This window comes from Elephas maximus, chromosome 12 (genome assembly GCF_024166365.1).
Source record: "Elephas maximus indicus isolate mEleMax1 chromosome 12, mEleMax1 primary haplotype, whole genome shotgun sequence".
Lineage (NCBI taxonomy): Eukaryota > Metazoa > Chordata > Mammalia > Proboscidea > Elephantidae > Elephas > Elephas maximus.
The window spans coordinates 205479-231360 of record NC_064830.1 but is presented as its reverse complement, the minus strand read 5'-3'; the positions used below and the strand labels follow the sequence as shown (position 1 = coordinate 231360).

At 37.4% G+C, this 25882-nt stretch overlaps 1 protein-coding gene across 2 annotated transcripts in view; it reads left to right on the top strand.

Annotated features, from left to right (window-relative positions):
- Positions 1 to 25882, top strand: part of AGPAT5 (1-acylglycerol-3-phosphate O-acyltransferase 5) — an 89608-nt gene that overhangs the window by 37546 nt on the left and 26180 nt on the right. For both annotated transcript variants that reach the window (XM_049902819.1, XM_049902818.1), the window contains one exon: positions 292 to 381. In XM_049902819.1, the coding sequence (XP_049758776.1) occupies positions 292 to 381 (90 nt within the window). The remainder of the gene's footprint in view (positions 1 to 291; positions 382 to 25882) is intronic.

Below are 25882 nucleotides of genomic sequence, written 5' to 3'. Positions count from 1 at the left end.
TTAAGAAAGAAAGCATTTTAACTGCCTATGAAAGTAAGTGTTACTACATAGAATATGAACTCAGTGTTGTATTTTTCAATACAATGTAGCAATGCAGGTTTATTTGAATTATGTTGAAACAGGGTAATTCTTGTTCTTTATATGTTAATATTTGAATGTATTAAATATTGTTTAAATTTTAAAGTGTAGTTTTATTCATTCTTTTGGAGTAAAGTTGCCTTTTTAACTATGGCCATTGGATATTTTAAAAGTAAATGCTTTTTTTCCTCATTTTTTCTTTTTATGTGATAGCATGGAGGAATCTATGTAAAACGAAGTGCCAAATTTAATGAAAAAGAAATGAGAAACAAGCTGCAGAGCCACGTGGATGCAGGAACTCCAGTAAGACTGTGCTTCATTTTTATTATTATCCTTATCAACTCTCATTCTTTCCATTTGAGGATTAATTTAAAATTTAAGGATTGCTCCGAAAATATATTATTTCATGTATAATAAATAATTCAGAGTTTTTTTTTTTTTTGCAACAAAATCCCTCTAAATATAGGTAAGAAGCTCTTTTTGGCCGTCAGAACAATTGTTGCAGTGATTAAATCCTTTGCTGGTGGTTGTCAGTGTTGACATTAAAGAGGAATAAAAAGAACATCTGGTGTCTTCTAGTTTGTAAATAGAAACAGAGCTGCACCTGTGACCTGACACTTCAGCGGCCTTACGAGCTCCTCCAACTCTGGTCTCTGTGGTGTCAGATGTAGCTTTGGAAGAAGCAGCCCTCTTTTCTGTCAGTATACATTTGGATTTCTTATATGTAATTGATTATTTCTTAGGCCAAAAAAGTATGAATATTCACAATCATTCAGATTCTTTTTATAAAGAATTATTTTATAAAACTTTGCTCCAAAAAAAAGGGAATCTCAATTTTCTATTTGAAGAATGCCAGTTGCTGCCAAATGCCTTTTTCCCGTGATCTGTCCTAGGACAAAGCGACGAAATTGTGATGGTTACTCGTGCTGTATCAGTGCATGCAAGTTTTTCTGTTCTCTCGCGCAGAAACTTTATGCATGTGTCCAGGTTCTTTTCTTTTTTCTCTCTGGTCTTCTCTCTCCTTCACCATGTTGCCTGCTCCTCCCTCCTTCCTCCTTTCTCTTCTCTCTTCCTACCTCTTCTCTCTCCTCTCTCCTCCTCCCTCTCTGCTTTCATTTCCCCGTCTCCTTACCTGGGCTCATAGGTGGTAGCCAGAGCTCATATTTAAAGAAAACTTTTCCACAGTCAGATGGTGAAGTGCCCTAAAATTAATGTTTTTTATTTATAAACATTTTCTAACTTTCACATTATGAAATTACATCCCCTGTGGGGATGACTTGGAGTAGAATGCAGTGAGATAAACAATGTCCTTTATCCTGTTAAAGCTTATCCTTGAGGACAGAGCATGATGTTTGATTGGGTCTGTTTAGTTTGAAATAACTTCAGAAAATTGGGCAGAATTGAGGTTATTGTTGGTGTGTAAAAAGATCCCCATAAAATATATTGGCAATATGTGTGTCTACTTTCTTTTAAAAAGTATTTAAAATTCAAAAAACATTAGTTTATACTTTGAAGGGTCCATCTCACTTCTGTCCTTCATCCGTCTACTTACCTCCAACCACAGACAACGACTGTTTTTGTGTATTTTTGGGGGGCATTGTATATGTCAGAAAAAAATCATGGTTCCTTTTTACATAAGCATCAGTGTTCTGTACATACTTTTTTCACTGTTTTTTTTTTTTAGTGAATACAGTTGAGATTTTTCATGTTAATATCCATAAAAAGTTCATTTACATTTTTTAAAATGGCCCTGTAGTATTCTGTTAATCTACTGTATTTAACCAGTCCCTTACTGAAGGACATTTAGGTTGTTTCCAAACTTTTTTAACATCCTTCTCAAGGTATAATTTAAATACTATAAAATTCATTCATTTTAAGTGTACTATTCAGTGATTTTTACTAAATTTATAGTTGTCCAACCACCATCACAACCTAGCTTCAGAACATTTCCATGACCTCAAAAAAAATCCTGCACACCTGTTTGTAGCCAGCCTTTGTTTCTACCCCAGACAACTGCTAATCTGCTTTCTACCTCTATAGATTGCCTTTTTTTTGGACATTTTATATAGATGGGATTCTGCAATATATAGTCTTTTTTTTGTCTAGCTTCTTTCATTAGCATAACGCTTTTGAGGTTAATCCATTTTGTGCGTTTATCAGCTGTTCACTCCTTTTTATTACTGAATTGTGTTCTGTTGTATGGATATACCACATTTTGTTTATCCATTCACCAGTTAATGGACATTGGGGTCGTTTCTGCTTTTTGATTGTGACAGATGACGCTGCTACGTACATTTGTGTGTACGCATCTGTGTTCTTACTTCTTTTGGATAGGCATGTACCTGCATGTGTAATTGCTGGATCATATGGTAAAATTATTTTTAAGAAACTGCTGAACTGTTTTCTAAAGTGTCTGTACCATTTTACATTCCCACCAGCAATGTACAGGGTTCCAGTCTGCCCGCATCCTCACCAGCGTTTGTCTTTTCAGTATGGCTGTCCAGTTTTTCCAGCATGATTTGTTGAAGAGAGTGTTTGTTCTCCACTGAATTGTCTTAGCACCTTTTCAAAACTGAACTGGATTCATTTCTGGACACACTCCTCTTTTCCACTGATGCCAGTACCATGTTGTATTGGTTAATGTAGCTTTATAGGTGAAATCTTGAAATCAGGGCATATAAGTTCTCTAACTATGTTCTTTGTCAAAATTGTTTTGGCCATTTTAAGTCCTTTGTGTTTTCATATAAATTTTAAGTTTAGCTCGTCAGTTTCTACAAAAAGTCTGCTGTGGTTTGGATTGAGTAAAACCTATAGATCCATTTGGGGAGAATTTGTATTAAACAGTATTGAGTCTTCCAACCCATGGAGGAATCTTCTTCCATTCACTGAGGTCTTTTAAAATTATTCTCAGTAATGTTTTGTAGTTTTCAGTGTACAGGTCTTATATATATTTTGTTATATTTACCTCTTAAGTGTTTCATATATTTTTAATGCTATTGTAAGTGGGCTTTTTTGTTTTAAATTTCAGTTTCTAATTGCTCATTGTTAGGATATAGAAGTAAAATGGATTGTTGTATATTGATCCTGTACCCTGTAATCTTGTAAATAAACTTACAAGCTCTGATAGGTTTTTTAGATTCTTTAGGATTTTCTATATAGATGACCATGTTTTAGGAATCAGGACAGTCTTACTTCTTCCTTTCTAATTGCATTCCTTTTGTTTATTATTTTTTATCTTGACTTACAGCACTCTTGTGTTGCATTGTATATGTCCTTCCCTTGTTCCAGAGTTTAGGGGGAAAACATTTAGTCTTTCACCATTAAATATGGTGATAGCTGTACGTTTCCTATAAATGCCTTTATCAGTTTGATTAAGTTCTCTTCTATTCCTAGTTTGCTGATATATGTAGAAAACCCAAGGAATTTGCCTATTTTTCTAAGTTATTGAATTTACCGACATGAAATTAATAATTTTCTTTTATAAGAATGTCTGTAGGATGCCAACAGAAAGGTTGGTAGTTCAAACGCACTCAGAGGCTCTGTGGAAGAAAGCCCCGGTGATCTGATTCCATAAAGACTGTAGCCTTAGAAACGTTATGGGGGCAGTTCTGCACTGTCACCTGGGATTGCTGTGAGTCAAAAATGGACTTGATGGCACCTAACAACACAACAACAATGTTGATTTGTTAGCTGCACCTCTTTGTTTTAATTTTTAGAGGTTGATCTGGGGTTTACTGTATGTCTCACTAACACCACAGTCTACCTTCAAATAACATTATACCACTTTATGTATAGCATGAGAACCATATGATTGTATACCAGAAAACCAAACCTGTTACTGTCAATTCAGTTCCGACTCATAGCAACTCTATAGACAGAGTAGAACTACCCCATAGGATTTCCAGGGAGTGCCTGGTGGGTTCGAACTGCCGACCTCTTGGTTAGCAGCTATAGCACTTAACCACTATGCCACCAGGGTTTCCATTTAATAGTATACTTCCATCAGTTTTCTCCCATCCTTCATGATATTATTAGCATCTGTTTTATCATTGGGTATCTTTTTTTTTTTAATCTGATGAACTTCCTTTTACTTTTCATGTATCACAGGTCTATTGGTGATAAATTCTCTCAGCTGTGCTTTTTTCTCTCTTTCGTGGAAAAGTCTTTATTTTTGGAAGATTTTTTTTCTAGATAAAGAATTTGATTCTGATAATGTTTATCTTTCTTTACTTGAAACGTGCCTTTTAATTGTTTTCTGTTTTTCATCATTTCTGAAGAGAAGTCTGCTGTCATTTTTACCCTTGTTCCTCTGTATTTTATATGCTTTTTTTTTTGTTTTGACATCTTTTAAGAATTTTCTCTTTATAACTAATTTGCAGTAATGTGATTATCGTGTGCCTTGGAATGGTTTTCTTTCATTTATTATGCTTGAGATTTGTCTTCTTGGATCTATGTATTTTTCATCAACTTTGAAAAAATTTTGGTCATTACTTATTTAAATGACTTTTCTCTTACCTCCTCACCCCATCTTTCCCACCCCCTTCCCCTTGGAGCTTCAATTATATATTGTCAGGTGGCGGCTATGGGCGGGGGAGCTTCCTGGGGGAAATCCAAAATCAGCCACCACATGCAGAAGGTAGGGAAAACCAAAGAAAGAGGCAGATCACTCCAGATTGAATAAGCAGTTAAGATTTACTGTGGGGAGGCAGGGCCAAGACGGCAGAATAGGCAGACACTTCTGGCGAGCCCTCTTACAACAAAGACCCAAAAAAACAAGTGAAAGGAGTATATTTATGACAAGCTCGGGGCCCTGAACATCAAAGGCAAAGTCAGAAAATGAACTGAGTGGTAGGGGGAGGAGAAGATGGTTCAGAAGCGAAGAGGAGTTGCCAGACCTGAATCACCAGGAGCCCTCGGGCACCATTTCCAAGAGCAGCTGCAGTGGGCTGATACGAGCCTTCTGCTGCAGTTTCCTCAGGAAGAAGCAGCCAGCCACACAGCCTCCTCACATCTCTGGAACCAGAGAAGACTGGCGCTCTTGGCAAAAGCTAGTATACTTGTGTATATTTTACTGCTCCCCCCGCCCCCAAGCCAACTTCAGTGGCTGTTGATTTCCCTGGGCCCGAGGTAGGCCCTGTTGAGCACCTAGAGCCATCCTCCCGGCCTTGGAGAAGGAATAAATTCGCAACTGGGGGAAAAGATGATTTGCCAGCTCCACTAACTGGGGGAGCTCAGGACAGAAGCAGCTCCTGTCCAGGCATAAACCATCCGTGGACTTCTGAGTACCTTTCCCCCCCTGCATGGACCTATGTCAGCCTATATTAGGAGAATAGGCCCTTGTTGGCAGACTACAACAGTTTCAGCTGTGCAGTGGAGAAGTGGGTGTTTGATGTTTGACACCACTTTGCCTATTAAACAAGGCCCTCACCTACCCACATCAGGGGCCTAAGGACTGGTGGCTCCACTCAGGTCACCCAGCCACCCACAACAGGGGCCCAAGGATAACTGGTACCTCTCAGTCCTCACAACCAAAAACATTGGGTGCACATGGTCTGGCTGCAGAACCCACCCACCTGTGTGCTCTACGGAAAAGGGACACGCTTTCCTCACAGACATTTGGGGGATGTTTCTCAGCCTCCTGCCTTGTTCAGAGCATGACTCCCTGCTGCAACCAGATACCAGTACCTACACCAATCACCCCTGCCCCTCTAAGACTGTAGGACAGAGCCTGTGCCACACACTTGATGAGCAGCTACCTGGACACCTGAGCTGAATTCATGTAAGAAAAGTGAATGGACTCCTAGGCTGTTATACTTGATAACAGCTCTAGCCATCTGGGGACAGGACGTCAGAGCTCCAAAGGAGAAAATAATCAAGCTAGCTCACTCAGGCAACCCATTTGGGCATATCAAAACAAAACAAAGCAAGAAGCTACAATACAGTAAGCAAACATAAAGTAAACTAATACAATAACTTATGGATGGCTCAGAGACAACAGTCAATATCAAGTCACTTAAAGAAACAGGCCATGATTGCCTCCACAAGCTCTCAAAACAAAGAGTCAAGGGATCTTCTAGATGAAAGTGCCTTCCTGGAATTACCGTAGGCAGAATACAAAAGATTAATACACAGAACCCTTCAAGACATCAGGAAGGAAATCAGGCAATATGCAGAATGAGCCAACAGATAAAGCAGTTGAAATTAAAAAGGTTATTCAAGAACATAATGAAACACTTAATAAGCTGGAAAAATCCATAGACAGACAGGAATCAGAAATTCAGAAGATTAACAATAAAATTACAGAATTAGACAACTCAGTAGAAAGTCAGAGGAGCAGAATTGAGCAAGTGGAAGGCAGAATTTGTGAACTTGAAGATAAAGCACTTGGCATGAATATATTTGAAGAAAACTCAGATAAAAGAATTTTAAAAAAGAAGAAACCTTAAGAATCATATGGGGGACTCTGTCAAGAAAAATAACCTATGAGTGACTGGAGTACCAGAACAGGGAGGGATAGAGAGAATTGTTGAAGATTTGTTGGCAGAAAGCTACCCTGGTATCGTGAAAGATGAGAAGATACCTATCCAAGATGCTCATCGAACTCCACATAAACCAAAAAAAAAAAAAAAAAAACCAATTTTAAAAGAAGGTCACCAAGACATATTATAATCAAATTTGCCAAAACAAAAGATAAAGAGAGAATTTTAAGAGCATCTCGGGATAAATGAAAAGTCATCTACAAAGAAGAAGCAATAAGAATAAGCTCGGACTACTCGGCAGAAACCATGCAGGTAAGAAGGCAATGGGATGACTTATATAAATCTTTGAAGGAAAAAATTGCAAGCCAAGAATTATATGTCTAGCAAAACTGTCTCTCAAATATGAGGGTGAAATGAGGACATTTCCAGATAAACAGAAGTTTAGGGAATTCGTAAAAACCAAACCAAAACTACAAGAAATACTAAAGGGAGTTCTTTGATTAGAAAATCTATAATATCAGATATCAACCCAGGACTAGAACACTGGACAGAGCAATCAAATGTCAGCCCAGACAGGGAAATCACAAAAATAAATCAAGATAAAAAAACACTCAAAACAGGGAAACAGCGATGTTATTATGTAAAAAAAGACAACATTAAAACAATAAAGAGGGACTGGGAAATGTAGTCATACATCTTTCATATGGAGAGGAAGAAAAGGTGATACAAAGAAATAAAAGTTACGTTTAAATTTAGAAAAATAGGGGTAAATATTAAGGTAACCACAAAGGAGACAAACTATCCTACACATCAAAATAAAATACAAGAAAAAAATTCAGACTCAGCAAAAACAAAATCAACAACAACAAATATGAGGAAAAGACAATATATGAAGATGAACTACTCAGCACAAAAAATTAAGTGGGAAAAAGAAACTCAACAACACACAAAAAAGGACATAGAAATGATAGCACTAAATTCATACCTATCCGTAATTACACTGAATGTAAATAGATTAAATGCACCAATAAAGAGACAGAGTGGTAGAATAAATTAAAAAACACGATCCGTCTATATGCTGCCTACAAGAGACACACCTTAGACTTAGAGACACAAACAAACTAAAACTCAAAGGATGGAAAAAAAAATACCAAGCAAACAACCATCAAAAAAGAGCAGGGGTGGTAATATTAATTTCTGACAAAATAGACTTTAAAGTTAAATCTATCATAAAGGATAAGGAAAGACTATATAATGATTAATGGGACAATATACCAGGAGGCTATACCATATTAAATATTTATGCACCCAATGACAGGGTTGCAAGATACATAAAACAAATTCTGTCAGCATTGAAAAGTGAGATAGACAGCTCCACAATAGTACTAGGAGACTTCAACACACCACCTTCGGTGAAGGACAGGACGTCCAGAAAGAAGCTCAGTAAAGACACAGGAGAACTAAATGCCACGATCAACCAACTTGACCTCATAGACATATACAGAACACTCCACCCAACAGCAGCCAAGTGTACTTTCTTTTCTAATGCACATGGAACATTCTCTAGAATAGACCACATATTGGGTTATAATGTAAGCCTTAGCAGAATCCGAAACACTGAAATGTTACAAAGCATCTTCTCTGACCATAAGGTCATAAAAGTAGAAGTCAATAACAGAAAAAGCAGGGAAAAGACATCAAACATGTGGAAACTGAACAATACTCTGCTTAAAAAAGACTGAATTATAGAAGACATTAAGGACGGAATAAAGAAATTCCTAGAATCCAATGAGAATAAAAATACTTCCTCTCAGAACCTTGGAAACCCTGGTGGCATAGTGGTTAAGTGCTTGGCTGCTAACCAAAGGGTTGGCAGTTAAAATCCGCCAGGCACTCCGTGGAAACTCTATGGGGCAGTTCTACTCTGTCCTATAGGGTCGCTATGAGTCGGAATCGACTCGACAGCGCTGGTTTTTTTTTTTTTTTTTTTATCAGAACCTTTGGGACACAATGAAATCGGTGCTCAGAGGTCAATTTGTATCAATAAATGGACACATACAAAAAGAAAGAGCCCAAATCAAAGAATTATCCTTACAACTTGAACAGATAGAAAGAGAGCAACAAAAGAAACCCTCAGGCACCAGAAGAATGCAAATAATAAAAATTAGAGCAGAATTAAATGAAATAGAAAACAAAACAATCGAAAGAACAAGACCAAGAGCTGGTTCTTTGAAAAAAAATAACAAAATTGATAAACCATTGGGCAACCTGACAAAAGAAAAACCAGAAAGGAAGCCAATAACCTGGGTAAGAAATGAGATGGGCGATATTACAACAGGCCCAACTGAAATTAAAAGAATCATACCAGATTACTATAAAAAAAATTGTACTGTAACAAATTCGAAAACCTAAAAGAGATGGATGAATTCCTAAAAACATACTACCTACCTATACTAGCACAAACAGAGGCAAAACAACTAAATAGATGCATAACAAAAGAAAAGACTGAAGAGGTAATAAAAAAAGCTCCCAAGAAAAAAAAAGCCCTAGCCCAGACAGCTTCACTGCAGAGTTCTACCAAACTTTCAGAGAAGAGTTAACACCACTACTACTAAAAGCATTTCAGAGCATAGAAAAGGACGGAATACTCCCAAGCTCATTCTATGAAGCCAGCATATACCTGATACCGAAACCAGGTAGACACCACAAAAAAAAGAAAATTACAGACCTATATCCCTCATGAACTTAGATGCAAAAATCCTCAAGAAAATTCTAGCCAATAGAATTCAACAACATATCAAAAAAATAGTTCACCATGACGAAGTGGGGTTCATACCAGGTATGCAGGGATGGTTCAGCATTAGAAAAACAATGTAATCCACCACATAAATAAAACAAAAGACAAGAATCACATGATTTTATCAATTGATACAGAAAAGGCATTTGACAGAGTTCAATACCAATTCATGATGACAACTCCCAGCAAGATAGGAATAGAAGGAAAATTCCTCAACATAATAAAGGGCATTTATACAAAGCCACTAGCCCACATCATCCTAAATGGAGAGAGTCTGAAAACATTCTGCTTGAGATCAGGAACCAGACAAGGATGCCCTTTATCACTATTCTTATTCAACATTGTGCTGGAAGTCCTAGCCAGAGCAATTAGGCTAAATAAAGAAATAAAGGGCATCCAGATTGGCAAGGAAGAAGTGAAAGTATCTCTGCTTGCAGATGACATGATCTTATGCACAGAAAACCCTAAGGAATCCTCCAGAAAACTACTGAAACTAATAGAAGAGTTCAGCAGAGTATCCGTTGGATTCCACTGCACCAAGAAAAAGAACACTGAAGAGGAAATCACCAAATCAATGCCATTTACAGTAACCCCCAAGAAGATAAAATACTTAGGAATAAATCTTAGCAGAGATGTAAAAGACTTATACAAAGAAAACTACAAAACACTTCTGCAAGAAACCAAAAGAGACCTACATAAGTGGAAAAACATACCTTGCTCATGGATAGGAAGACTTAACATGGTAAAAATATCTATTCTACCAAAAGCAATTTATAGATTTAATGCCATTCCAATCCAATTTCCGACATCCTTCAATGAGATGGAGAAACAAATCACCAACTTCATATGGAAGGGAAAGAGGCCCCAGGTAAGTAAAGCATTACTGAAAAAGAAGAACAAAGTGGGAGGCCTCACTCTACCTGATTTTAGGACCTATTATACTGCCACAGTTGTCAAAACTGCCTCGTACTTGTACAACAACAGATGCATAGACCAATGGAACAGAATTGAGAATCCAGACATAAATCCATCCACATAGTAGCAGCTGATATTTGACAAAGTCCCAAAACAGTTAAATGGGGAAAAGACAATCTTTGTAACAAATGATGCAGGCATAACCGGATATCCATCTGCAAAAAAATGAAACAAGACCCATACCTCACACCATGAACAAAAACTAACTCAAAATGGATCAAAGACCTAAATATAAAATCTAAAACGATAAAGATCATGGAAGAAAAAAATAAGGACAATGTTAGGAGCCTTAATACACTGCATAAACAGTATAGAAAACATTACCAACAATGCAGAAGAGAAACTAGGTAACTGGGAGCTCCTAAAAATCAAACAGCTATGCTCATTCAAAGACTTCATCAAAGGAGTAAAAAGATTACCTACAGACTGGGAAAAAGTTTTTAGCTGTGAAATTTCTGATCAGCACCTGATCTCTGAAATCTGCATGATACTGCAAAAACTCAACTACAAAAAGACAAATAACCCGATTAAAGAATGGGTAAAAGATAGGAACAAACACTTCACCAAAGAAGGCATTCAGGTAGCTAACAGATACATGAGGAAATTTTCACGATCATTAGCCATCAGAGAAACGCAAATCAAAACTACAGTGAGATTCTATCTCATTCCAACAAGGCTGGCATTAATCCAAAAAACACAAAATAATAAATGGTGGAGAGGTTGTGGAGAGACTGGAACACTTACACATTGCTGGTGGGAATGTAAAATGGTACAACCACTTTCGAAATCGTTTTGGCATTTCCTTAAAAAGCTAGAAATAGAACTACCATATGATCCAGCAATCCCACTCCTTAGAATATATCCTAGAGAAATAAGAGCCTTTACACAAACATAAATGCCACTCATGGTCATTGCAGCACTGTTTACAATAGCAAAAAGATGGAAGCAACCAAGGTTCCCATCAATGGATGAATGATAAATTATGGTATATCCACACAATGGAATACTACACATTGATAAAGAGTAGTGTTGAATCTGTGAAACATTTCATAATGTAGAGGAATCTGGAAGGCATTATGCTGAGTGAAGTTAAGTTAGTCCATTGCAAAAGGACGAATATTGTATAAGACCACTATTATAAGAATTCAAGAAATAGTTTAAACAGAGAAGAAAATGTCCTTTGATGGTTACGAGAGCGGAGAGGGAGGGAAGGAGGAAGAGGGGTGTTCACTAATTAGATAGTAGGTAAGAACTACTTTAGGGGAAGGGAAAGACAACACACAATACAGGCGAGGTCAGCATAACTGGACTAAACCAAAAGCAGTTTCCTGAATAAACTGAATGCTTTGAAGGCCAGCATATCAGGGGCAGGGGTTTGGGGACCATGGTTTCAGGGGACATCTAAGTCAATTGGCATAATAAAATCTATTAAGAAAACATTCTGCATCCCACTTTGGAGAGTGGCGTCTGGGGTCTTAAACGCTGGCCAGCAGCCATCTAAGATGCGTCAATTGGCCTCAACCACCTGGACCAAAGGAGAATGAAGAACACCAAGGACGGAAGGTAATTTGGAGCCCAAGATACAGAAAGGGCCACATAAACCAGAGACTACATCAGCCTGAGACCAGGAGAACTACATGGTGTCTGGCTACAACCGATGACTGCCCTGAAAGGGAACACAGGTGACGCCCCGAAGGAGCAGGAGAGCAGTGGGATGCAGACCTCTAATTCTTGTAAAAAGACCAGACTTAATGGTCTGACTGAGACTAGAAGGACCCTGGAGGTCATGGTCCCCAGACCTTCTGTTCGCCCAAGACAGGAACCATTCCCAAAGCCAACTCTTCATACGGGGATTGGACTGGACAATGGGATAGAAAAAGATGCTGGTGAAGGATGAGCTTATTGGATCAAGTAGACACTTTATGTTGGCATCTCCTATCTGGAGGGGAGATGAGTGGGCAGAGGGGGTCAGAAGCTTGCAAAATGGACATGAAGAGAGAGTAGAAGGAAGTAGTGGGCTTTCTCATTAGCGGGAAAGCAATTAGGAGTATATAGCAAGGTGTACATAGATTTTTGTATGAGAGACTGACTTGTAAACTTAAAGCGCAACAAAAATTAAAAAGTTTTACTATGGGGAAAAGTTGTGTACAAAATGAGGTCCTGGGCGGCAGCATGATGGGTAGATCTTCATGCTACTACTCCCCCAAGCTCTAGAGATAAAGAGGAGCCAACTAATACGTGTTTGTCACACAACTCTTCCCTCAAGTCCAGGTTGTCCAGATGTTATCATTTCGATCCAGGTTCCATTATGGGTATTATGTTTCTTGTGTCAAGAATGTTAGGTTTCTTGATCTCCTACTCATCTCTGGGAATGGGTGTGTTTTTCAGGACTGTCGTCAGATTCAGGTCTAGAGGTAGCTCGCAGGTCCTGGATTGATGATGTCCTCATTTGTCCTCCCAACAATTATGTACATTATTATATTTTCGCATGGTTCACTGATGCTCTTAATCTTTTCAACCTTTTTTATCTCTGAGCTTTATTGTTTGATAATTTCTACTGATATTGAAGTTCATTGATCTTTTTTTCTATAATATGTTTTATTTAGATACTGTATTTTTCTTTTTAACAGTCCCATTTAGGTCTTTTTTATGTATATCTTCTATGTCTCCTCATCAGTTCTAACAGTTCCATTTAGGTCTTTTTTTTAAAAAGTTTATCTTCTGTGTCTCTTCCTCAAGGCTATTCTTTGCTGTACCTTCTTGAACATACAGAGCATATTTATAATGGGTATTTAATGTCCTGATCCACTAGTTCCATCATCTTGGCCATTTCTGGCTCTGTTTCTATATGTATATTTATAATTTTATATAATATATATATTATATATGTGTATATATGTTTTTAATTGAAATAAAATTTATATAACATCAAACTCACCATTTTAACTACTTTGAAATGCACAGTTCAATAGAACGTGTTTACAGTGTTCGCAACCATCACTATATAATTCTCTTCCAACTTTATTCTTTTTCAAGACTGTTTTAGCTATTCAGAAAACAGGGTCCCTTGCAATTCAGTATGAATTTTAAGGTTAGCATCTTCACTTCTGCAAAAAAGGCAGTTGGAAATTTGATATAGAATTGCATTGAATTTATAGATCAATTTGGGTGGTATTTTCTTCTTAACAGTACCCTTGCGATCTATAAATGTGGGGTGTCTTTTCCATTTATTTAGGTCTTCTTTAAGTTATTTCAACAGTGTTCTGTTATTTTCAGTGTACAAGTTCTGCAGCCATGGTGAAATTTATTCCTGAGTATTTTATGTTCTTTTTGATGCTATTATAAGTGGAATTGTTTTCTTAATTTTGTTTTTGGATTGTTCAGTGTTAGTGTACAGAAGCACAACTAATCTTGTACATTGTTCTTGTGTCCTGCAACTTTGATGTACTTGATTATTTTGTTTTTTTGTTTGTTTTTGTGGTTCTTTTTTTAGGGTTTTCTGTATATAAGACCATGTCATCAGCAAATAGAGATATTTTATTTGTGTGTTTTGTGCCTAATTGTCTTGGTTAGAACTTCCAGGACAGTAGAGAACAAAAGTGGTCTCATAGATGTTAGGGAAAGGCTTTCAGTCTTCCACAGCTAAGTATGATGTTAGCTATGGTTTTTTTATAAATGCCCTTTATCAGGTTGAGGAAGCTTCCAGCTATTCCCAACTTGTTGAGTGTTTTTAGCCTGAAAGGGTATTGGATTTTGCCGGATGCTTTTCCTGTTTCTGTCAAGATGATAATGTGGATTTGTCCTTCATTAATATGGTATATTCCATTGTTTGATTATTTTATAGTAAACTGCCCCCTTCTTTTCCTGTGATAAATCCACTGGGCCGTGGTATATAGCCTTTTTTATGTGCTGTTGGATTTGGTTTGCTTATACGGTATGGGGATTTTTCCATGTCTTCATCAGAAATACTGATTTGTGGTTGTCTTGTGATGTTCTTGTCTGGTTTTGATGTCAGGATAATCCAGGTCTCATAGATGAGTAAAAAAGTATTCTATTTTTTGAAAGAGTTTGAGAAGAATTGGGGTTAATTCTTTTTATACCTTCAGTAGAATTTCCCAGTGAAGCCATCTTGGCCTGGACTTTTCTTTGTGGGAAGTGTTTGGATTACTGACTCAGTTTCCTTACTTGTTTTGGGCCAGTTGTTGTCAAGTTGACTCTGACTCACGGCAGTCCCATGTTTGTCAGAGTAAAACTGCTCCATGAGGTTCTCAGTGGCTGGTTTTGGGGAAATAAATGCCAGGTCTTTCTTCCAAGGAGCCTTTCAGTGGACTCGAACCTTCAACCTTTCAGTTAGCAGCTGAGCACTTTAACCATTTGTGCCACCCGGAGACTCCTAACTTGTGATAGGTCTATTCATATTTTCTACTTCTTGAGTCACTTTTATGTGTTCCTTGGAATTCATCCATTTCATCTAGGTTATGTGATTTATTGGCATGCAGTGGTTCATAGTATCTTGCTTATAATTCTTTTTATTTCTGTAAGGTTGGTAGTAGTGTTGTCTCTCATTGCTGATTTCAGCAATTTGAGACTTTTTTTGATCAGTCTAGCTAAAGATTGGGCAATGTTAGTTTTTTTGCTTTTTTTTTAAAGAATCAACTTTGGTTTTGTTCATTTCTCCATTTCCCTATTCTCTGTTATATCGATGCTTATTGATATTATTTCCTTCCTTCCTACTTTGGATTTAGTTTGCTGTTATTTTTCTTATTTCTTGAGATGGAAGGTTAGGTTGTTGATTTTGAGATCTTTCTTTTTTTTTTAAGTGTAGGTGTTTACAGGTATAAATATCCCTCTGAGTGCTGCTTTGGTTGCATCGTATATGTTTTCTTATGTTGTATTTTCATTGTTCTTCATCTCAAAGTATTTTCTCATTTCCCTTATGACTTCTTCTTTGACTCATGGGTTATTTAAGGGTGTCTAATTTCTACATATTGATGAATTTTCCAGTTTCCCTTCTGTTATTTATTTCTAATTTCATTCCATTGTAATTGAAGAAACCAGTTTGTGTGTTTTCAGTCTTTTAAAATTTATTGGTATGGTTTTGTGGCTTCAAATATCTTCTATCCTAGAGAATGTTCCATGTGTACTTGCAAAGAGTGTGCATTCTGCTCTTGTGTACTCTATGGATGTCTGTGAGGTTAGTTGGTTTTTAGTGCTGCTCAAGTACTGTTTTTATTATTGATCTTCTCTCTAGATGTTCTACAATTGGAAATGGAATATTGAAGTCTTCGGCTTTTATTGTTGAGTTGTCTAATTCTTCCTTCAATTCTGTCAGTTTTTGCTGCATGCACTGTGGTGATGAACATGCCCTATTATTGTTAGGTGCATATAAAAAAAAATCTTGATTCATTGACCATTTTATCATAATATCTTTCCCTGTCTCTAATAACAAGTTTTTTCTTAAAGTCTGTTTTGTCTGATGTTAATGTTGCCACTCTGTCTCTCTTTTGGTTAATGTTTGTATGGTACAGAGTTAGTTCTCTGACCATTCTCACTTCTGGCACAAACTACAAAGTTCAGAGATCCCCAAGACCACTCTTAATTCTGAATCTAATTGCAAGTTTGGGTGTCCCCAAGACCACGCATAGGTTCTATAATTTGCTAGGATGACTCACAGAACTCATTAAAGTTGTTATACAGACAGTTATGGTTTATTAGAGTGAAAGGATACAAATTAATGCCAGCTAAGGGAAGGGATGCAAGGGACAGTATCCAGTACAGTTCCAAATGTGAGCTTCCAGCTGTCCTCTCCTAGTGGAGATAAGGACAGTGTTAATGCCTCCTGGCGATGATGCATGACAATAAGCATGGTGTATTCCTTACCAGAGAAGTTCATCCAAGCCTTGGTATTGAGAGTTTTTATTAAGACTTAGTCACATGCCAATGGTTGACTACCTTACGGCTAATCTTTATTTAGTCTCTTGCTTCTTTGAAGGTCTAGCTAATATCACATGGCTCAAAACCCCCATCATAAATCACATTATTAGACTACCTGGTGTGGCCCAAGGCCCCCCACATAAACAAAGACACTCTTATTAGCCAAGACATTCCAAGGGCTTGGAGTTCACCTCCCAGGAGCCAAGGACAAAGGCCACACCTCTCTTTGGGTAAGATTAATTCTTTAGTACACACATGAAACATCTTTTTACTTTGTTTTTAATTCAATTTTTTTTTTTAATCTAAAACGAGAAGCTTGTAGACAGCATGTAGTTGGATAATTTTTAATCCATTCTGCAAATCTCTAACTTTTAACTGGAATATTTAATTTATTTACATTTAATTGGGTACCAATAAGAAAGGACTTGCTTTGACCATTTTGTTATTTGTTTTCCATATGTCTTATATCTTTTTTGTTCCTTATTTCTACATTACTCCACCATTTTAATTTCTTTATTTTATTTTTACTATATGTTTTTGAGCTATTTCTGAGTGGTTGTCCTGGGTATACAATTAACATCTTAATTTATAACAATCTAGTTCAGGTAATTACCAACTTAATTTCAATAGTATTATATATATAGCTTCTTCCCCTTATGCTGTTATGTTACAAATTACATCTTTATTCCTAATGTGCTCACCAGCTTAGCTTTATAATTAAGTTGTTTTTTTTTTTAATCATACAGGAAAAGAATAGCGTTACAAACCAAAAATACGTTTATACTGCCTTTTTTAATTACCGAGGTTACCTTTAGGAGTGTTCTTTATTTTTATTTCTTTGTGTAGACTCAACTTATTGTCTAGTGTCCTTCCATTTAAGCCTGAAGGACTCCCTTTAGCATTTCTTATAGGGCAGGTCTATTAGTGACAAACTCTCAGTTTCTGTTTATCTAGGAATGTTTTGTCTTAATTTATCCATTTTCGAAGGGTAATTTTGTTGGATATAGAGTTCTTTATAGACAAGTTACTTCTTTTAGCACTTTGGATATGTCATCCCATTGCCTCTGGCCTCCATGATTTATGATGAAAAATCAACGTTTATTTTATTGAGAATCTCTTACATGTGATGAGTCACTTCTGTCTGGCTGCTTTCAGGATTCTCTGTTTGGCTTTCAATAGTTTATGATATGTCTCTTTGAGTTTATTCTACTTGGAGTTTGTATCATTTCTTGTGTATATAGATTAATTTTTTTAAGTCAAATTTGGCAAATTTTCAGCCATTATTGCTACAAATATTCTTTCTGACCTTTCCTCTCCTTCTGGGATTCCCATTTATGCATATTTTGATAAACTTGATGATGTCCCATAGGTTCATAGGCCTTGTTTACTGTCTAACTCTCTTTTCTTTCTGTTCCTGAGACTGATAACCTCAGTAGACCTAATTTCAGTCTCACCAGTTTTTTCTGCCATCTCCTCAGTTCTGCTCTTGAGTCCCTATAGTGAAATGTTCACTTCAGATACTATACAACTCCAGAATTTCTGTTTGATTTCTTTTTAGAATTAATCTCTCTTAAGACATCTTTCTCATACTTTCTTTGACTTCTGTCGACAGGGTTTCCTTTAACTCTTTGAATATATTTAAAATAGCTGTATAAAGTCTTTGCCTAGTAAGTCCAATGTCAGGCTTCCTCATACACAGTTTCTACTGAATAGTTTTTTTCCCTGTGTATGAACCTGTTGTGGTTTGAATTGTGCCCCCCAGAAAGATATGTGGAAGTTCTAATCCCTGTACCTGTGAATGTGACTTTGTTTGGAAACTGGATCTTTGAAAATATTAGTTAACATAAGGTTATCCTGGAGAAGGGTCACTCTTAATAGTGTATGGCTGGTGTTCTTATAAAATATGAGAACATGTACAGACAGACGGGAAGGACAGCTGTGTGTCGATGGAGGTAGATGCAGTCACAAAACAAGGAATGCCAAGGATTTCTGGGAGCCTTCAGCAGCTGGGAGATAGGCATAGAGCAGTTTCTTTCTCAGAGCCCTCAGAAGTAAGCAGCATGGCTGGTACTCTGATTTTAACTTGTAGCCTCCAGAACTATGAAACATCTTCTGTTCTTATAAGCCACCTGGTTTGTGGTATTTAATATGGCAGCCATAGAAAACTAATACAGGGCCATACTTTCTTGTTTCTTTGCATGCATGGTAGTTTTCTGTTGAGAACTGAATGGTTTTACTATTATAATGTGACAGCTCTGGAAATCAGAGTCTCCTCTACTCTGGGGTCTGTTATTGCTGTTTTTTCTAGTAGTTGTTTGTTTAGTGACTTTTCCAAACTGATATTGTAGTCTGTATTCTTTGTCATGTGTGGCCACTGAAGTGACTGTTCTTTCATCAGCTTAGTGGTTAACTAGTGATTGGAGGGAGATTTCCTTAAACACTTGAAACCAAAAAAAAGTCTCCCATGCTTTGGAGATGAAATCCCTATGCCTGTTGGGGCAAGCCTTGAACACTCAGCCAGGCAGTTTACAGTTCTACATTAGCCTTCACTTCACACTTGTACAGAGCCTGAGGGTTAGCCTGAAGTGAGAGCGTAAGGCCTCTGAGGTCTTTCTTGAACGAGTGTGCACAGCCCTAGGTATGTGTGTATCCATTTAAATTCCCAGGAATATGTGGAAACTTTTCAAAGCCCTATTATCCAAAGCATCTCCATCATAGTCTGTCTTCACAAGCTTTCTCAGCCCCCAGGGCAGCTCTTTTGGTTAGCCTATTGTTTGTCCATTTCCCTAGGCAGCAGAGAGTAATATATTTGCCTATGAATGTTTTTGACAGATGCCCCCTGAATAAGCTGCCTTAGCACTGGGAACATTCCAAGTTAGGCAAAATAAAGACAACTCCTTCGAGCTAGTCTTCTAGGGAGCCAATGAGGTTTGTTTTGCTCTCTCCCATATATGTCTGTAGCAGCAATGTAGGCTGTTATCTTCAAGGCCACCACTACTAAGTAGGGAGTGTAGAATGGGACCAAAATACCAAAAAAAAAAAAAAAAAACCCGCTGCCATCGAGTCAATTCCGACTCATAGCGACCCTATAGAACAGAGTAGAACTGCCCCGTAGAGTTTCCAAGGAGTGCCTGGCGTATTCGAACTGCTGACCTCTTGGTAAGCAGCCGTAGCGCTTAACCACTGCGCCACCAGGGTTGACCAGGGTAAGTTAAAACACCAAAAAACTCTTTGTTCTTACTAAAATTCTACTGGTTTTTCTTGATTAACCATTTTCCTGTTGCTGCAAATGTTTCGATAGTTTCCAGAGTTCCAGAAAAGGTGATCCTAACAGTTTTTGCCATTTTTTTGTTGTTTTTACGTGGGAATAGACTTTTAGAATTCCTTATTCTGTCATTTTTTCTAACGTCACCTCTCTGCTGTTTGATTTTTCTCCTGCTAATAGGTCATGTTCTCCTGCTTGTTTCCTTGATGGTATGATGCACTTTATGAGTTTTCTGTTGAAGGTTGTTTGATTTTTATTTCTTTTAAAAGAGATTTTCTTCTGATGAATAGTTAAATTACTTAGGATCAGTTTAATTATGTTGATGATTGTTTTTAGGGTTTGTTAGAGTGGATTTAGAGAAGTCTTCAGGGCTAGCCCTACTACTAAGGTGATATCTTCATGATGATTCTATTTGAGGGTCCTGTGCATTACAAGATCTTTCCACTTTGGTGGGAACAGGAGATATTTTCAGCCTGTGTGATCTCAGATTGTCCTGCTTATTTATTTGTGGTAACTGCATATGTACAGGTATATTTCTAGATCATTTATTCTGTTCCACTGATCTACATGTATATCTTCATGCCAGTACCATAACCATACTGTCTTGATTACTGTGGCTTTATACTAAGTCTGAAATCTGGTGTAGTTACATCTTCTAACTTTGTTCTTTTTTTTTTTTTTGGTGTTTGTAATGTTTATTTTATTTTATTTTTTATTGTACCTTAAATGAAGGTTTTACAGAGCAAATTAGTTTATTAAACAATTAATACACATACTGTTTTATGACATTGGTTACCAACCCCACAACATGTCAACACTCTGCCCTTCTCAACCTTGAGTTCCCCACTACCAGTACCAGCTTTGCTGTCCCCTCCTGCCTTCTCATCCTTGCCCCTGGGCTAGGGTGCCCATTTAGTCTCATTTTATGGGCCTATCTAACCTTTGGCTGAAGGTTGAACCTCAGGAGTGACTTCAGTACTGAGTTAAAAGGGTGTCGGGGGCCATACCCTTGCGGTTTCTCCAGCGGTTTCTCCAGCCTCTATCAGACCAGTAAGTCTAGTTTGTGTGTGTGTGTGTGTGTGTGTGTGTGTGTGTCATACATTGAATTGTATCCCTCAAAAATATGTGTCAACTTGGTCAGGCCATGATTCCCAGTGTAGTTGTCCTCCATTTTGTGATTGTAACTTTATGTTAAAAAGGATTAGGGTGGGATTGTAATACCACCCTTACTCAGGTCACCTCCCTGATCAAGAGATGAAAGGGAAGCAAGCAGAGAGTTGGAGACCTCATACCACCAAGAAAGCAGCACCAGGAGCAGAGCGCGTCCTTTGGACATCAGATCCCTGCACCTGAGAAGCTCCTCAACTAGGGGAAGATAGAGGACAAGGACCTTCCTTTAGAGCTGACAGAGAGAGAAAGCCTTCCCCTGGAGCTGGCACCCTGAATTTGGACTTGTAACCTACTAGACTGTGAGAAAATAAATTTCTCTTTGTTAAAGCCATCCACTTGTGGTATTTCTGTTACGGCAGCACTAGATAACTAAGACAGTGATTTAGAATTTTGTTCTACTTTTTTCTCCAGCTCTGCCCAGGACCCTCTATTGTGATCCCTGTTAGAGCAGTCAGTGACAACAGTAGCCTGGCACCATCTAGTTGTGCTGGACTCAGTGTGGTGGAGGCTGTGATAGTTGCGGTCCATTGGTCCTTTGGACTAATCTTTCTCTTGTGTTTTTGATTTTCTTCATTGTCCTTTGCTCCAGACGAGGTGAGACCAGTGGAGTATCTTAGATGGCCACTCACAAGCTTTTTAGATCTCAGACACTGCTTACCAAAGTAGGATGTAGAACATTTTCTTGATAAACTGTGTTATCTCAATTGAGCTGTGTTCCCTGAGACCATGGTCCCCAGCCCTCAGCCTAGTAATTTGGTCCCTCAGGGAGTTTGGATGTGTCTATGGAGCTTCCATGACCTTGCTTTGGTCAAGTTGTGCTGGCTTCCCCAGCATTGTGTACTGTCTTACCGTTCACCAAAGTTACCACTTATCTATTGTCTGTTTAGTGTTTTTCCATACCCACCCATCCTCTTACTCATAACCATCAAAGATTGTTTCTTTTTGTGTGTAAACCTTTTCATGAGTTTTTATAGTAGCAGTCTCATACAATATTTGCCCTTTTGTGATTGACTTATTTCACGCAGCATAATGCCCTCCAGATTTATCTGTGTTGTGAGATGTTTCGCAGATTCATGGTTGTTCTTTATCGTTGTGTGGTATTCCATTGTGTGTGTTTATCCATTCATTTGTTGATGGGCACTAAGGTTGCTTCAGTCTTTCTGCTATTGTGAATAATGCTGCAGTGAACATGGGCGTGCATGTGTCTATTCATGTGACAGCTTTTGTTTCTCTAGAATATATTCCTAGGAGTGGGATTCCTGGATCATACAGTATTTCCATTTCTAGCTTTTTAAGGAAGTGCCATATCATTTTCCAAAATTGTTGTACCCGCAGCGGTGCATAAGAGCTCCAGTCTCCCCGCAGCCTTGCCCACATTTGTTGTTGTTTTTTTGATTCTTGCCAGTAGTGTCAGGGTGAGATGATATCTCATTGTGGTTTTGATTTGCATTTCTCTAGTGGCTAGTGATCTGTAGTATTTCCTCATGTGTCTGTTAGCCACCTGAATGTCTTCTTTGGTGAGGTGTCTGTTCATATCCTTTACGCATTTTTTAAATTGAATTGTCTTTTTGTTGTAGAGGTGTTGAATTTTCCTGTAGATTTTAGAGATTAGACCTTTGTCAGATTTGTCATAGCCAATTTTTTTTTCCCCCAGTCTGTATGTTCTCTTTAGACTCTTTTGGTGAAGTCTTTGATGAGCATTTAAGTGTTTAATTTTTAGAAGATTCCCTCTCAGTTATCTAGCTTATCTTCTGGTGTTTGTATATTGTTAGTTATGGTTTATATCCTGTTTATGCAGTGTATTAGGGCCTCTAGCATTGACTCTGTTTTTTCTTCTATGATCCTTATAGTTTTTGGTTTTATATTTAGGTCTTTGATCCATTTTGAATTAGTTTTTGTGTATGGTGTGAGGTATGGGACCTGTTTCATTTTTTTTGCAGATAGACATCCAGTTTTGCCAGCACCATTTGTTAAAAAAAGTGCCTTTTCCCCATTTGTTGTTTTTCCCCATTTGATGGACTTTGGGCCTCTGTTGAAGATCAGGTGACTGTAGGTGGATGGATTTACATCTGGGTTAGAAGTATTTCTTAAATTAACTCTGAATGAATTACTGCTTTCTTGCTGATCATTAAAAAAAAAAAAAATTTTTAATGTTCCTTTTAATTAGACTTTCAAGAGATAGGAAATAATGCTGCATGACTTTTTGTTAACAATTCAAATCATGAAGACTTTTATTTACAAATGATTGAGCTAAAAGCTCATAACCATCAGTAATTGCTTTCATGATTTTGCATACAAACTTTACTGATTTAAAGTGTATTCCCATGATACTGAATTTGGTATTTGGAACTAATTCTAATATTTTCCTTCCTGTTTTTTTTTTTCTTTTCAGTTGTTGGACTATAATGAGGAATTTCTTGATTCCCCCCCCCCCCCCCCGCCGCAACTTTACTCTCTTAGTTATCTGGTGCTGCTGTAACAGAAATACCACAAGTGGATGGCTTTAACAAAGAGAAATTATTTCTTCACAGTAAAGTAGGCTAAAAGTCAGATTCAGGGCATCAGCTCCAGAGGAAGGCTTTCTCTCTGTCGGCCTTCTCATCAGTCTTCCCCAGACTAAGAGTTTCTCCATGCAGGGACCCTGGGTCCAAAGGATGCACTCTGCTCCTGGCACTGCTTTCTTGGTGGTATGAGGTCCCCCCTCTCTGCTTGCTTCCCTTTCATTTTTATCTCTTGAGAGATAAAAGGTGGTGCAGGCCGCATCCCAGGGAAACTTCCTTTACATTGGATCAGGGATATAACCTGGGTAAGGGTATTACAATCCCACCCTAATCCTCTTTAACATAAAATTACGATCACAAAATGGGGGACAACCACACAATACTGGGAATTGTGGCCTAACCAAGTTGACACATATTTTGGGGGAACATAATTCAATCCATGACACTGCTCTTCTACATTTTCTTGACAGTTCTGGCCAACCTTCATTATCAAATATAGAGATACATAACACAATCTATTAATTTCTAAGTTAGGCAAAGATTATGAGTTCTAAATACTATTTATATGGATCAGTAAAAGGCTTATATAATTGCTTGGCGCTAAATATGCAAAATTACAGAGATACAGTTTTACCAGTTTTTCCAAAACTTTGGAAGAAATTAACATACGTTTGTCTAATGAAGAAAATTCTAACTCTCATGTAGGCTCAGTATGTAGTTTTATATTTATAAACCATTCAAGTACAGGAAATGCTTCTGTACCATATGTATAGACGTGTTATGGGATCTGGTATGGATGGATAAAACACACATAATTTTATCCCATGAATTACTTCAGTTACTTCATTAATATATATCTTGTCTGTATTTGAAAAGAGTTGATATGAGTATCTTACATTAGTCTTTTGGCTACCAAGTAAAAATTTTAGTGTAGTAGTTTTGTAACTCAGTTCTCAAAGTGGGAGATTTTCCTCTATAGTTTTTTTTTATTATTATTATGGTAAAATATATATAACAAAATTTGCCATTTTAAAATGCACAATTCAGTGGCATTAATTACATTCACAAGTTTTTTATCACCTCAAACAGAAACTCAGTATTCCTGAAGCAGTAGCCCCCCTTTTCCCCCTCCTCCAGCCCTGGTAGCCACTGATAAACTTGTCTCTGTGCATTTGCCTATTCTTGATATTTCAAGTTAAGTGGGACCAAATGATAGTTGTCCTTTTGTTTCTGACCTGTTTCACTTGGCATGTTTTCACGTTTCATCCATGTGGTAACATGGATCAGAACTTCATTTCTCTTTATGGCTGAATAATATTTCATTGTATGGGTAGACCACATTTTGCTTATCCATTCATCTGTTGATGGATGCTTGGGTTGTTTCTACCTTTTGGCTATTTTGTCTATTGTCAATAGTGCAGCAATGGACAGTGACACCAATCTGTTTGAGTTCTTGTTTTCAAGGTTTTTGGATATATGCTTAAGAGTAGAATTGCTGGGTAATATGATAATTCTAGGAAACCCTGGTGGGGTAGTGGTTAAGAGCTATGGCTGCTAACCAAAGGGTCCGCAGTTCGAATCCGCCAGGCACTCCTTGGAAATTCTGTGGGGCAGTTCTAAAGTTCTACTCTGTCCTGTAGGGTTGCTATGAATCGGAATCGACTGGACGGCACTGGGTTTGGTTTTTTGGGCAAGACAATTCTATGTTTAACTTTTTAAAGAGCTGCCAAACTGCTTTCCACAGTGACTGTACCATTTTACATTCCCACCAGCAACAGATGAGGGTTCCGATTTTTCGATATCCTCACTAACACACGGTATTTTCCATTTTTCTGATAATAGCCATCTTAGAGTGAGTAAAGTGGTGTCTCATTGTGGCTTTGATTTGTATTTGCCTAATGACTAATGACGTTGAGTATCGTTTCGTGTGTTTATTGGTCATTTGTATATCTTCTTTGGAGAAATGTATATTCAAGTCATTGGGCTTTTTTTTTTTTAGTTTGGGTTGTTGAGTTGTAGGAGTTCTGTATATTCTGTATTTTAAACTCTTGTTAGATGTATGGTTTCCAAACATGTTCTCCCATTTCTAGGTTGTCTCTTCACTTCCTTGATAAATTCCTTTGATGCACAAGAGTTTTAAATTTTGGTGAAGTCCAGTTTATCTATTTTTTCTTTTGTCCCTCATGCTTTTGATGTCATATCTAAGAATTCATTGCCAAAAACTAAGTCCTGAGGCTTTACGCCGGTGTTTTCTTGTAAGAGTTTTATGATTTTAGTTCTTTTATTTAGGCCATTGGTTCATTTTGAGTTAATTTTCATATATGATGTGAGATATGGGTCCAGCTTCTTTTGCATGTGGAGATCGAGTTATCGCAGCACCATTTATTGAGGAGACTATTCTTTCCCCATTGAATGTACTTGGCACTCTTGTCAAAAATCAATTGGCCATAGATGTATGTATCACTAGTTTTACTGTGTCTGTTTTACTTTCCCAAACAGATAAATATAATTGCATATACTAATTGACTACTTATTAACCTTTCAACTTGATATTCCTCTTTATTTATATTGCTTCAATTCATGTAATAAACATGAGACTGTGTATATATTAAGTCATTTAAAATGTGTGAAGGGAGCTCTATTAAATAGGAATACAATGTTAATCTTGAAATTTGAGCTCTTA